Source organism: Phasianus colchicus, chromosome 12 (genome assembly GCF_987193195.1).
Source record: "Phasianus colchicus chromosome 12, bPhaCol1.hap1.1, whole genome shotgun sequence".
NCBI lineage: Eukaryota > Metazoa > Chordata > Aves > Galliformes > Phasianidae > Phasianus > Phasianus colchicus.
Window position 1 is genome coordinate 11740792 of NC_143447.1, and position 15011 is coordinate 11755802.

Sequence of the window (15011 nt, forward strand, 5' to 3'; positions counted from 1 at the left end):
CAAACAGCTCTGAACTCCACCCGGAGAACAGAACCCTGGTCTTTCTTGCATTAGCTTATTTAACAGCCTGTTCATTCTTGCCAGTAAGCCTACTGAGCTAGAGACCTGATACGTGAAGTTCCTTCTACAGGCCAGCAAACTCAGCTCTATGGACCAAGTTGCCAGGTTTTATTTATACATTCAGTTTAACAGAAAAATAACACTGAAGTACCTGTTCTGAGGAAACAAACAAACAAACAACAAAGATAACAGGCGGCAAAGCTGAAACTCCCCCAGTTAAAAAACACCAAATATTTGCCCACATGTATGTGCCACAGTTCGATTTTATGTCTTATAATATGATAATCTAATTATTCCTTTAAAAGGCACAAAAGACATACCAAAGATCCCCAGCAAGTCAGCAGTATTGTTTGTATAGTGTGTGCACTATCTGCTAGTTAACACAATGATAAACAATGAAGTGAGCACCATAACACAGAAGAGGGCTGAATTAAGACTGCCCAAACATGATTCCTAAACCAGAAGTCTGGCTTGCAACCTCGCTTTTTCTCTTCTGCTTCCTCAAGCACAGAGTTCTGCATTAGCAAGGTAGTGACACATTTGTCATCAGAGGTCATAAATGGTCAAAACTTACAAGCGGTCTGCTTTCCCACCTAAGGATTAGCTTCATTGAAGACTTCCAAAGCTACCTTTGGCACCTGACTTTGAGCAGCACTGCTTTGTGATTTATCTGTCATAGGTTCCTATCCCTGGGCATTCGCACATACAGCTGTCAGATTGCTGTTACATGAACGTTAAAACCTGCACGCATTTGTTGCTCCAACCAGAATTAATACCTGCAGTTTTTTTTCTAATCACAGTGACTTAAAATAAAGGAGAGGGCAGAAAAAGTTAGAATTATTCCTTAAAAAAAAAAATAATAATAAAAATAGAAGCATAATTGAAAGAGTAAAATACCACAAGTTGATAACGAACTGCTCTTCAAAGCAGTTGTAAAGAAAGCAAAGCAGTGACCAACTGAAGCTATCGAAATCCTGTTATTAAGACGGCCTGTTTCACACCTGAGAGGCTCCACCTTTTGAAGGCAGCACGTGCTGATTTGGCTACCAGAGGAGCTGCGAGCAGGATTCAGAGAAAATGCATTAGGATGAAAAGGGGGAAAAAATAAAGAAAGCATTAACTCATGGCACAGCGCTTTCACTTCACTCATCACAACCTCAGCGCCAAAGGCTAAACCTGAGCTCTGAGCCTTAAATAATAGAAGCAGCAATACCAAAGCAGAGGGCCACCCGGCATCCTCATCCAACAGTACCTTCCTAGCACCACAGAGCCATCTCCTTACTGCCACCAGCACTCTTACAAGGGTCAACGAGGCGAGGCGCGGAGGAGCGAAGCACGGCGCCCCGCAGCCCTCGGCCGGGTGAGGCGCTGCCACGCGCCGCCACGCATTCCCGCCCTACGGCGCCACCCCTTCCCACAGCGCAAAGCCCCCTCAGCCCGAGCGCAGTACTTACGTTCTCCATGTCCGACGGGGCGCGAGGTACCCACCTCGGGGGTCGCTCCAGAGGTGATGCGAGCCAGCAGCAGCGACACCCGCGTGCTCCCCTAGGGGTGCGGCTCAGTCCGTTGTGATTTAACGCCTGCTCCCCGGGCCAGGTGCCGGTGACAGGTGGTTGTGCCCTGCGCGGCCGTCGCCCCCCGCTGTGCCGGCCCGCTCCACCCCACGCACCTGGCAGCGGGGCGCTTCCCGCCCAAACGCCCCGCCGAACGCCTCGCGGGTTCCGCTGGCTCGGAGCGGAGCGAGGCGTTTTCCAGAACGCCGATGGGGGGAGGCGGTGAGGAGCCGTCGAGGAGAGATGGCCCGTCCTGCCAGTCGGCGTGTTCCCGTAGAACCTGCCTCAGTATGTGAGCTTACAGCAGTGTAAAACTTGGGCGAGCGAAAAGAGAATGAACCGTTTTCTCCTCTTCTTTCAGAGGTTTCCGCGGCTCTGAGGGCTCTTCATATGGTGAGAACCGAAGGGAGAATCCTTGTCCCTCCCTGTTCACCTTCCTAAGATACCTTCTGCTTGTGTAGAGACGTTGTGTCCAAGGTATGGATGACGTGGATCACTGTATGTGTGAAAAGGGCTCTTAAGCCTCATTCTGTTCTGTACAAGTGCATGTGTGGGTTCCATAGGGGAAGAGCACCTTGTGAATGTAACTGGTGGCTTTGCAACGACAGTAGAAGCTTTAGGTCAGGTTACTTAGATATAGTTATGCATTTACAATTTTATTATTTGTTAAATAACGTGTACTTAAAAACTATATATTCTCTCATGTAGCATCAGACGTATATAACTGTACGCACACTGTGTAAAACTGGAACCTGTTAATCACTTTACGCCCTTTGCAACATCATTGAGTCTTAGTGAACCTGGCGACTGGATACACCAAATACACGTAGTTAATCACAGGAGAAAACACTTGCATATTCAAGATACTAATGAGGCAAAAATGTGATTTAAAGTGTATTACAGCCTGCAAATTGAGGAGGTAGTATGGTTTAGTATCAGGTTTAGAATCTTTTTAAATCAAAATAATATATATAATATCCACACTGAAATTCTTGAATTCCATGCGTTGTTTCAGATTCAGAAAACAAGCAGTTTGGGGGGAAAAAGTCATATTGATTTAATCTTGCAAGTGAAGTTACTACTGTTCTTTATTAATATTTAGTATCATGATAGAAATGTGGGAATTGCACAACAGAAAAGAATTTCTTAATTAATCTTTTATAAGTGTTTATCCCACGGTCACTGAAATAGCAAAGTTTAATAAGCCCTGGTGTTTTCTGAGTAAACTGGTCCTTTCAAAATGCATGTGAATAATGGAGATATTGTGGACAACTCATTCTAGTCCAAATGAAATGTACAGCTCTCCTGTTTTATCTCATAATCATCATGAAATTGATAGTCCAGTGAGCTCTAGGAAGAGATCAGTTTTATACTTGGAATAAGTGTTTACAGTTTTTGATCCATTTAGTGAAAGGGCTGGAATGTGAATTAGTGTTTCCTTCATGGTACAGTGTTGTGTTAAACCATGGAATAAAGAGCTAGCCACCAGAATAGAGAGACCAGCTACAAATATTCCATGAAAAGTAAATCAAAACCAGATCTTTGAGATGCTTACTTGCAGTTTTTGCCCATTTTTTTTATTTGTTGAATACTGGTTTCTGCTACTTTGATATAAACATAAACATTTGGGAATGCAAATATATAATGAGCACTTCTGTTTACTTCAAAACATGCATTTATTAAAGTGGAGAGGTGTGTGCTAGCAAGCACAGTCTCCTCACCAGAGAGCTTGGAGTGTAGTCAGAGTTGTAAACCCCAAGTCTGTTCTTTCTACTTTTCAAAGGATGCATGAGCAATAAGAGACAGAGTGAAGGCCAGGCAGGTAGATCTGCTCTCACAAGCCAGGCTAGCTAGCAGAAAGTTGCGGAGAAGGTTTAGAGTTGACAATTTTTGGAAACTGTATTTTTAAACACTTTCAGGAAAGTTGTCTTGTCTTTTGTGTTCCTATTGCTCACTGTTGATCACTCAGAGTGGGAATGCCCAAGGAATGGGACACTGACATATCTTCAGCACCCTAGCTAGGGCAGCTGGAAAAGAAGACAAATATTTCTTGCTCTAAGGAGTTCAGACGGCTACTGAGCAGGGAAAACAAAGCTGACGGAGAGATTTTTTTCCTAAGAAAAATTCTAAGTTGTGTTCCTGAAATATTAGTTCCTAGCTATTGTTCTTGTCCTACGCCATTTACTTCTGACCATCATGAATAGTGAGAATGTACAGGAGAAGAACAATCAGAATGAGCAACAATATTGTGAGTTATCCTTTTATGCCACGTATCATGTGAGATTGCTTCTTCAGTAAGAATTATACTGATATGGATGATTTCATTTCAAATTTTTGTAATGAGAAGAGGCATCAACTCATCCATTCTGTCTATGAAAGTCTCTGTGGGCAACATTTAGAGCTGAATGACATGACAGATTCCTACATCAATAGGCTTTCAAATAGGTATCTAATACTCATGGTTAATTTTTTTATTTGGCAGAGGAAGAAATGTGAGGAACCACACATCTGTGAGGCCCTATCAAGTATCATTTGGAACACTTTTTTCAATAATGTAGAAACACATCTTTGAAATGAAAATACATGGACTTAGAAAACTTAAGTCTTCATTAGTGCATATAATCCAACTTCTTAAAACAAGAAATCACTACGTTTTATTCTCACTTTTTGTTGTTTGTTCATTAACACATTGTCATTGTAGACCCTAGCATGCAAGGAGACATCAAATTATCCTTTGTCTCCTTTCACCCTCTAGTTATTTTCTGTCCTGAAGCTCTGACAACTTTACCCACTCAGATGCTATTATAGACTACAGAGGCAACATTTACCCAAACTTTGTTTAGAACTACATTAAAAGAAAATATTTGTTCTTATCAGGGTACAATAGTAACTGTAATGAGTCAGCCTTGTCACACAGTAATAATTACTGTATTTTAACTACATAATAAACACTCTTGATAGCATTTGATAAACAAACCTGGTAAGTTAAATCATTGTAAAATGCATCTAAGAGTAATCACTGTTCTAAACACCAGGAAAAAAAAATCGTGATTTATGCCAGCTGCACATTTCTGTTAAGCCACTGTAATCATAAAGATTCTTGCATTAAACTTTGGTAGGGGAATATTTAAGATTTTATACATATATATAAATCAGCAAATAAATTCAATAGAATGAACAAGTGTCTTAAAATCATAGAATCACAGAATCATAAAATGTCTTGGGTTAGAAGAGACCATAAAGATCATTTAGTTCCAATCCTTGTGCAATGGACGTGGTTACATGGTTTCCCCTCACCAGCTCAGGCTGCCAAGGGCCCCATCCAACCTGGCTTGGAACGCCTGCAGGGATGGAGCATCCACAACTTCTCTGGGCAGCCTGTACCAGGGCCTCACTACCCTCTGAGTAAAGAATTTCCTGCTAACTTCTAATCTAAATCTCTCCTTTTTAGTTTAAAACCATTCCTCCTACTCCTATCACTATTAGACCATGGAAAAAGTCCGTCTCTATCTTTTTCATAAGGTCCTTTTAAATACTGAAAAGCTGCGATGAGGTCTCCCCTGAGTAGAAAATTTAACTAATGCCAAAGTGACCTCATACAATTTTGTATTTCTGGCATTTTGGCAGATAAGATGGATGTGTGACCAACTGTAAAGAAATAAACAGTCTAAGCACGTAGCTGTAAGTGATACCGTGCTGTTTAACTTCTGGTTCATCTTGTTTCCTTTCATACCTTCACTGTAGATGAATGGATGAAGTTGTCATTCAGCTAAACAATGGGTTAATAATGCCATCCCAGCTACAGAGTCTTTTGTTGTAAGCCAGCAGAGAGGTTCTGCAGTCTATGGGACCGTAAATATGGCTGGCAATGGTGAAACTGGGAACTTCAAGAAATAACAAATTGTTGGCTTGTTATTCTGTGGCTGGCAATAGCATTATTACTTTGTACAACTGTCTTTATAGAAGATGGAAAAAGGGTGGTGTGACAAAGTATTAATGAATGCTTCCTTTCATTGAGGTGTATAAATATATGCATATTCTTTTCAAGGATATTATCTTTGGGGGGTAATGTCAAGCTCTGTCTATCCAGAGAATGTGGCAAGAAGCATTTCGCATGACTGCTGCTGGATCTATGCCAGGTCTATGGCTCTTTTCCTTTCCAGAGACAATGTCTGTAACTAAATTAGCAAGAGAAGAGCAGTTTGGAATTTTGCTTTCTTCGGGCTATACAAATTATGAATGAGACTTGTGTGCTCCTCTACATCCATGCAGAGAAATTGCAGGCAGTGAGAGGACCCCTCAAAGCCAATCAGTGGTCAGCGCAATTCCAGTGTTTAGAAAGAAGAAAGTTTGAGTCACTATGACACAGTGATTCAGGCAAACAAAGACTTTTCTGGCTCTATTACAGCTATGCTAGCTGTGTATGTCAAGCCCTCACAAATTATATGCTCTTCTGTATCATTATTTTCTTTAACTTTGAACTTCATGTAATAAATGTTTTAGCACATGGAGTTACAGACTAGTTAGGTTAAATTCATCTGTAGGGAAGATGTTTGAAAGAATTTTAACAGATTAGGAGAAGGAGTATCTAGTAAAAGCATCCTTCAGTTTGATTAGTTGTACACACATGGTTTAGGAAAAAAGAAGGCATGCTTCACTAGTCTTCTGAAGCTCTTTGAAGATAACACAGCCAAGATAGGGCATAGAGTGGACATTACATTTTTAGATTTTCAGGAGTCATTTGACAATGCTTTACCCCAGAGATTAATGCTTAAAGAGAGGGGAGTGAAGGGGCAGGAGAATAGTTTGCTCATTAAATTGAAAAGTAGTTCTAAGCAACAGCGATTAGGAGCTAAAATATCATTTTTATGGACCAGGCGAAACAGAATTTCTAAGGGTGTAGCACTTTTGTATATCAGGATTGCTTGTTTGCATAAGTGGTTTATATAGACCTACTCTTCTGAGACAATAATAGGCTCATTATCATTCATTTGTAGTACAAAGAAGACCTAACAGGATTCGTAGTCTCAGTGTGCAAAGTACTGTGTATGTTAGGAGACTATCCCTGCAGCCAAGTAAGCAATATGGAACACAGGTAGATGGGAGGTATTCTTTTCCTGATTATGTAGAGGAGGTTCTGAGGCCTGGCAAACTGAGCAACAGAGTAGAATCAGTAGATCGGATGAATGAACACATTTTCTTAGTCATTAGACCAGCTTTCTGAATTAGAGATGATACTTCACAGGAAACAGTAAATTGCAAACAATGAAATCGTGTACCGTAAAGCAAATATTGCCAACAAATGTAGAATGTGTTTCCAAGTAAATATACGTTCTAACCAAAATAGAGATGTAAAGTTTATTGTACAAGTGCATATTGCAGCATAAATTTAATATGCAGTTGTAAGACATAGAACATATTTAGAACAGTTAGCACTCCATGATATAAAAAGATCTTGCAAAAAATGGTGCAGCATTCCTAATTGAAACTTGCTTGGTTCAAATGTGACTTTCTAAGCTACAACCACATCTGAAGTGTTTCTAAATTACCATAAGAGAACCAAGTGGCAAAGAGTGCTTTTTTTTGGACCTGTAGCATATAGATAACGGTACAGCAATGATAAATTGAGTGTGAGAATCACTATGTGTACAACCTGGGTTTGAAATACTAAACTTTGCAAGATGTGAGCATGACCACACACATCAAAAGGATGTTCCAAGATGCTGGCTGACTCATTCTGTACATCCACTTCCCAGCATACTAAATTTAAAATCTTAAGTGGTAGGTAAAATTTTCCAAGGCAGTGCCTATCACTGTTTAAAAATAAATAAATAAATAAATAAATAAAAGATTACTTTTAGACTAGGGATCCATTTTACATTCCTAAATGCCTTTTACTTTGTAGAAGCTTTCCTATCCTTTTGCTTTATTTTTGAGTGCCTAAGAATCCTGCCTGACTACAGTTCTAATACAGGATCTGAAATGACTCCTGCAAGGGAGACTTCCTAAGACTTCTGCGTAGATAATCCTAGTTTACTGTGCTGTGAAATGAATTGGATTTGGATCCAAAGTTTGCTTTTCTTCCCCACGCTTCACTGAGAGATTTTGGAACTTTTCAGTGTTCCTGTCTGCCTGATTGTAGTCTGCTTACTTTGTGCATATAGACACATAACTGGCACGTAGATGTGGGTACAGATGCCTGTGAGGTTGTTGAACTTGTAGTATTTGAAATTGTGTGATTTAAGTGCACATGCTCTTACATCTTGGTAAACATCATGTAATTCTAGGTAACTTGCTGCTCAATGAAAAGGAGATAAGAAAACCTGTACCCAGTGCAAGAGAACAGTGTACGAGTGAATAGTTAACATGGATTAGTTTACACACTGTAAGTTCATAGCTTTCCTTACCTCACAGTTAGTGCCTGGAAATAAATTATTCTCGTTGCTATGTCTGATGTGTTGAATGACTGAGTGTCTGCAGGAACTACTCCACTCATTACCTAAAAGAGCTCTTCTTTAACTTGAGTTGAGCAGGATAGAGATTTTGATCTTGAAGACAACAGCTATAATCCTAGTTCTTCATCAATGTGATTAATGTAATTAAGTGTGAGACCATCACTTTGTTCCTGCAAGATGACTGTAGTAGGGTCTTTTATAAATGACTCTGATACAGACATTAGCCATACTTAGGTTTGAAGTGCCACACCTCTTGTATGGTATAAATAGGTATCGAAGTTAGAGAAACTGCTCAGTGTGCTGTTATTGCTTGTGTTATGTCCTAAAGGAACATGAGTCAATCAATAATTAAGCCACAAAGTATTGCCTGTTGACATGGCAACATGTTCACAGATGTGACGTGAACTTAATGTCCTTTCATGTCTCCTGTGTAAGTAAACGTCTCCGAAGCTCAGTAACAAAGAAAAGTAGCTGGCATTGCCAGGGAAAGATGGGGTAAACATTAAAAAAAAAAAAAAAAAAGTCTTTTATAAAAATTGATTATTTTGAACCTTTTCTCTCTCTAATCTGCTGTGTAGATGCTTTCTGATTATTATTATTTTTTTTAGAACCTTTCCCTAATCAGAAAATCCCCGATCGCTTATTGCCAAGTCTTTTCCAGAAGCATAAAACAAACTTCCTTATGGATCATTTTCATGATTGCCTCTTTCCCATGTACTTCACCCCACCCACATTTTTTAATGGAGCTGGCTTTTTTAGGCTGCTGCTTCTTTAAGCAAGACTGTCCAGCTCCAAGAATAACATTAGCTGCTGCACTACAGATTAGGGTTTGGCATGTAGATCCAAATGTGAAGTTGTCACCACTGTTCTGGAGATGAAGAAGCAGAGTTTGCGTGACATCAGCATCTGTACATTGGGATCAGTTTTACTGGCCGCTTCTGCAGTTTCTCTGCACGTGCTCCGACTCTCACATTCTCTCTGTTTGCCAGTTACCCTATTCTCCTCTTGGCTTGCATGTGTTTCTTCCAGGCTTTCTGCAGCAGATGTTAATAGGCCTCGCCAACAGCCAACATGTTTTGTTTGCCACATGTGTTGCTACCTGTGTCACAATGGGTGAGGTTCTTTTTTCTTTTTTTTTCCAGGGCATCTTTTTACTTCTGCCTCAGTTGGTCTCTTGATCTTTCACACATTAAAAGTTTGCTACACGTTTTTTCCTTTGGGAGCTTGGTGTCCTCAGTGCAGAGGACATGTCCAGTCCAGCAAACTGCGCTTTTATAAGATTGCTTCAACAATGTTTGTGCAACCACTTTGCAGAACTTTGTTATTCATGATTTTATCTTGCCACTTGATATGCATAATAGCTTGAAGGTGCCGTTGATTAAATTTTTCCAATGCTTTGATGTACCAGTACCAGCATTTCCATGTTTCTCAGCTCTAGAGTAAGGCAAAAAGTAGTATGCTACTGAAAAGTTATGGATTGGTCTTATGTCTAATAGTTTGCTATTTCCAGATTTATTGGATTGAGTTCTCTATCTCAGCCCATTGAAATATACAAAAACTAGTTGAGGTAAGAAAGCCTAATATTTTGAAGTTAGGGAAAAACATTAGATACAGAACTGAAACTTTTCAGAATTCATGTAAAATTTTTGATAGATTATATCTTACAAAAGGACACATCTCAGCTACAGGCTGCTGCTCAGCTGGGCAGTCTGAATGCTTAGTGGGCAATATACCTTTCAGCTGGTATTAACCCTAACCTTCCAGACATAAGCTATGTGGAAAACTAATAAACAAGCTCAGTGATAAAGAGACAGACAAGACTGCTAAAAGAGCAGGATGACCTTATTCTTCTTCTTTCCTCTGCCTTTTTTATGTTTTCTTCAATGTCCTGTACAATTTCACATCTGTGGGCAGGTGAACTTTGTGGGTTTTTTTTTCTTTTCTTTTCTTTTTGTTTGTTTGTTTGTTAAGAGAAAGAAACCTCTTCTGCTTCTACCACTTGCCAAGTCAACTTCAGCAACAAAACTACTCCAGCAATATAGTTTGAGTAAGGTCTGGAGCAATTCAAGAAAACTTGAGGTCCTTAACAGCATTCTTTGGGATTTGTGCCTGAGCCAAATGTGCAGCTGAATGACCCGTCTCCTCTGCCCTTAATAAATAAATTGCTCACTGGCTGTGTTGCTTGCAAACTGACAGCCTTCAGGCAATACTCACTTGTCCTTTGTTTGAAAGGCAGGTTCGTCTGAGCTGGAGAAAAGGGCCAAAATCTCCATTTTAAGTAACTGAAATGGCAGCTATCTTTGTTATTTTTATTTACTGAAAAATAATAGTGTCATGCCTTAGCTTTTTACTCAGAATTCTTCTATGAATTTTTAACACACAAGTCAGTTCATTATATGTTTTACAATGCATATAATTTACAAACAGAAGCTAGGCGTTTAATGGAATATCTGCAGGCACATTCTAATTATACCTGAACAATAGTCAACAGGGAAGGGAGTGATGGCAGCACCATTAGGAAATGAGAGGCACGACTGCTATCTATGCAAGACTTAACTTGATGGGAACTCAGCTATTCTCATGGCAATTCAAAACACTGAAATTATACTGATTTAGTACTGAATCTTCAATCACAATAACTTTAGTTATTCTTTCTTTTTTTTTTTTCTTTTTTCGTAAGAGATTTTAGTTTTAAAGTGTGACGCTGACATAAATTGACAATTCCAGACAATTAACTAATTGTCTGGGAGAGCTTTATTCCTGGCAATACAATAGGAAAGACAAGCACCTTGCAAAAAGAAATGAATATGTTCATACCTTTAGTTCACTCTCCACCACATGCACGTTGGTTTTAAAAAATACAATAGATTGTTGTATTTTTAAATGCATCCGAATCTCTTCTAAGCTGCGAAGTAAACTTTCATTTGCTACTTAGAGCCTTTCATTTGTTTTTCAAATTACACTCTTTCTCTTTCATTCATGTGACCTTACTAGCCCCATCTACTGGCTAAGCAGCAGGTAAGAGAATTAGCATGCACCTTTGAAGGCCTGTATTCTAACTGGGCTTCCACAAAGTTGCTCCTGAAAGAGTAGTGCTTTTTCTGACACAAAAGAAAAAAAAAAAAAAATAGAAAACTACACCTAATAGACAAATCTCATAAAGTCCTTTGTTTCTGCTAGTGTTGGTCCATTTTGTTAATGATGAATAGCATCTTTGTTGTTATAGGATCTTAATTTCCTAAAATATTTTATAACTTGTGAAAGGAAGAAGGCATTAAAACATGGAAACCGGAATAAAGCATCAGATTGAACATAAAGAGCAATACTCACTGCAAGAGGAACTAAGCAAAGATTTGCTTTCAGACGCTTTGTATTAGCAGTGCCAAGACTACTGTGTTCTGCAGAATTTGTCTTACTCCTGCTCTGCTCTGCTCTGCTCTAGGCATCCACTTGTGTTGAGGGCAGGAGAGACTTTTGTGTCACTCAATGGGATCATTTTTCTGTTCTAATGCCCTTTTTCATGGTAACAGATGCCAGAAATCTCCAGTGAAATGGTTTGATTCATTTTCTTATTCTTTACATGGAACTACACCAAACTCTTTATCAGAGAGAGCTTCTGATGTTGCGTTGTACAGCTGTGGTACCACATGTTCAGCGTGGATATAGAGGAGATCTAAGTAGTATGAAGAAGTATGAAAGTGAAACTGCAAAACCACTAAGAATTTGGTATTGCACTTGCTCATATTCAGAAGTTCTTACAAGTAATCTGCGATTTATCCATGTCTTGATACCAAAGTACATGAATAGTTGAAAAAGATCATATTTATAAAATCCTGTCCAGTGGGAAAGGAAGAGGAAACCTGGAAAAAAATGTTGGGAGATGTTTGTTGAAGGGATGCTCCAGGATGCAAACATCTGATCCAAGTCACTCTGAAGAAAGAGTTGAGAGAAAAGAAAAAAGGATTAATGCATGTACCTTTGCTACAGTCAGTAACAGAGCCCTAAACTGCATTATAATTTCTGATGCTGTCCGTTGCAATAAAGATCACCTTAATTCTTTTGCAATATACAGCAAAAGGAGCTTTGCTAGATAAAAAAGTTTACTCCAGTGACTCAAGTCAGAGAGAATAATTCAATAGCTTAACAAAGCACTAACAGAAAAATGACTTACTGCTACCATCCTACTAATGGGTCCTGGTCTAAGAACTTGGACATTTTGGGTAATTATGAATCCTACAAAAGGAAGACAAGTTAGAAGTCACTTATGATATGATGAGCTCACCTGTATAGCCATCTACATTTTCTTACGGTTATGAAGAGATTTGATCTTTGCAAGGAAATCCCACTATTGCTCTATTGATAAATTAATGTTTACAAAGCCTTGTGAACTCAGGTCAGTAAGGAAATGTTGTCCTTTCTTATAGACTGGTCTAAAGATGCAGTGGAAGTGAATATCAAAAGGAACGATTTCTTTCAAAAAGATGAACTACAGGATTGTAACATGCTCTTTCAAAAGCTTTCAAAACTCAGTTTCTAACATTTTCAAAGTACCAGAATGTTTTAGGTGAGTTTTACTAAAAGTCAAAAGGACTTGTGGTCTGCATTCACACACTTGTGAAAATACCATCTCCTATCCATGTTCTATAATAAATAGCACATGACTTACAGGACCAAAGAATAGCTTCCTGCTGAAGATCATGCACAAGCAGTGCATACCATGGAAAATTCTCTGCTGATGTCAGTGCAGAAGATACAACACAGAATTCCCTTAACTGCATTAAAACAACACAGATGATTTTAAAAGGAAACCTGGGAAATGCATTAATCATATGTTCAAGATCAGAACTGCCCGTTAGTAGGAGTGTTCGTGTGATGTCTTTCTTAGTGTTGAAGAAGCTGCTCTTTATTCTTCCAAATGCATTTAACATAGTTACCTCAGCAAATCCACCCTGGTGCAGCTTTACCATCTGCTGCACTACTTCCCTCTTGCAGAGGTGTTCTTTAGTGAACGCGTGTTCTGTGGTCACAGGTAGTCCACTTTATGCACGACTGCATTTCTTTACAGACTCTAAATCCCAAAGCCTTAAGGCACAAGTGCCATATGTATACTGGATGGAAGCCTGATCCTTCAATGGATAGCTCAAGTGATTATGAGTTACTCACTTGTGAAATCCTGAAATAATATAACATAAAGGACCAGCTGATCATAAAAACGTTGATTTCTCTTTTAAAAACAATTTAATCAATTTAGTCATGAAGTTTTATAGTTGACTGAAAGATGTTACATTTTCTTCTAAACCTTGGGAAACAAATCCACGTATAAAGGTTTTCCTTAAGAATTCTTACCATTTAAATATCACATAAACACATATAGAAGGAAACCATTAAGAACAGCAGACCTTTGACTTTGTTTTGGTATGACTGGCAGCCGACACTGCAAAGATCTGGATATGCCTTTTCCCAAGACTAACTAATCCTTGCTTTCTTCTTCAAGAACAGTATACACATCTTTCTGCATTCAATTGAAAAACAGGTGGCTCAGATCAGCCAAACCTTAATCCTAGCAGGCCTTGAACTTACTGAACGCTATTGCTCTTCCAGTGGCTTAGAAGTTTTCTTGTTCTGCCTCTACTATGATTAGTAATGATCTTGACACGCAGACACAGATACACTCATATGTGCACTAATAAACACAAATAGAAAACATAACAGGCTAAGATGTTAAAACCAGAAATCAATCAGAAATGCAGAAAACTGTTTTTTTAATGTGGTAAGGCAAAAAATTGTATTTCTACCAAACAAAGGCAGTTAGTATTTTGGTTAGTCTTATGAGTCTGAAACAAATGCTCTTCATTATCCATTGATTAAAGAGAAGACAATTTCCTAATCTCCATTCATTTACTGAACAGCTGGACAAATCCCAATAACTTTAAAAAATTATTACCAAATGTTTTGAAATATACCGTGCTTTGCCTGTCCTGAGTGTTTGGTCTGCATACTCTACAATTGCATTACCTGAGATAACCAATTTGTACTCAAAGCAGCACATTTATTTTGATTATGCAAACTTAGTTCCTAACTGTTTCTAAAATCTGAAACTGCCCACCACGAGTTTTGAGTACTGACACCACTTAAGACAGTTTTTCAAATTACAACTCATTACATTAAGCCTTCTTTTCATGAAACTCTGCTTAACTGTGCATGTGCTGATTGTTTTCTTTGTCATCTGACTTTCAGACTGGTTACTGATCTCCTTTGATATACTGTACATGACATCCTAACAAAACCAAGTCTTTAATCAAAATGATGAGGATTCAAATGTGTGCCACTGTCAGACAGCAGGGTAAGGCTAACATGCAGCAGATGTGTACTTGCAGGTCAGATGGAATGAATGGATTTAAGACATACAGTTGGTACAATCTTTAGTTTAACCCTAGCTCTGATTTTAAAACCCAGGCAGAACATTTTCAGAGTGAGCCGTGTTGGTTTTAACTGTCAGCTGGCAAAAGACCCACACAAATATTTTATCCATGTGATAGACTTGATAAGCCTTGAAAGTCACAATCAAGAAAGCAACACGTATTTGTTTCAGGGAAAGGAAAAAAATGGTTTGGGAACTAAATTTTACTATTTTGCTTTATGACAAAATCACCTGCATTAGTAGTTTTGTCAAAATATCTTCGGTTTCCTGTTACTAATCTACAGGATGTGGAAAAACAGAAGATACAGCCACAGGTTAGATAAAGAAGAGCATTCTGTTACTTTTTTTCCCTTATTTCATTAGTAATCATTTTACAGAAGTTTTGTATCAGGAGGTGTAACTACTGAAAATGTTGCCCCACCTTTGTGATCCTAACATGTTTTCATGACACACTGAAAACAAACACCTGAAAGTCACAGTGGCAATATGCCCCACTATGGGAGACCAAAGCACAACATGAAA

The 15011-nt window shown here is 38.8% G+C and overlaps 2 protein-coding genes across 3 annotated transcripts in view; one reads left to right on the forward strand and one right to left on the reverse strand.

The window, feature by feature from the left end:
* Window positions 1-1721, reverse strand: part of BNC1 (basonuclin zinc finger protein 1) — a 71515-nt gene extending 69794 nt beyond the window's left edge. Inside the window, exon 1 of the mRNA XM_031587692.2 lies at window positions 1515-1721. Within this exon, the coding sequence (XP_031443552.1) occupies window positions 1515-1523 (9 nt within the window). The 5' untranslated portion in view covers window positions 1524-1721. The remainder of the gene's footprint in view (window positions 1-1514) is intronic.
* A 91-nt stretch (window positions 1722-1812) lies between these two features.
* SH3GL3 (SH3 domain containing GRB2 like 3, endophilin A3) overlaps window positions 1813-15011 on the forward strand; it is a 91476-nt gene continuing 78277 nt past the window's right edge. For both annotated transcript variants that reach the window (XR_016470396.1, XM_090148967.1), the window contains exons 1-2: window positions 1813-1901; window positions 1975-2090. The gene's annotated coding sequence lies outside the window, so the exon portion shown is untranslated. The remainder of the gene's footprint in view (window positions 1902-1974; window positions 2091-15011) is intronic.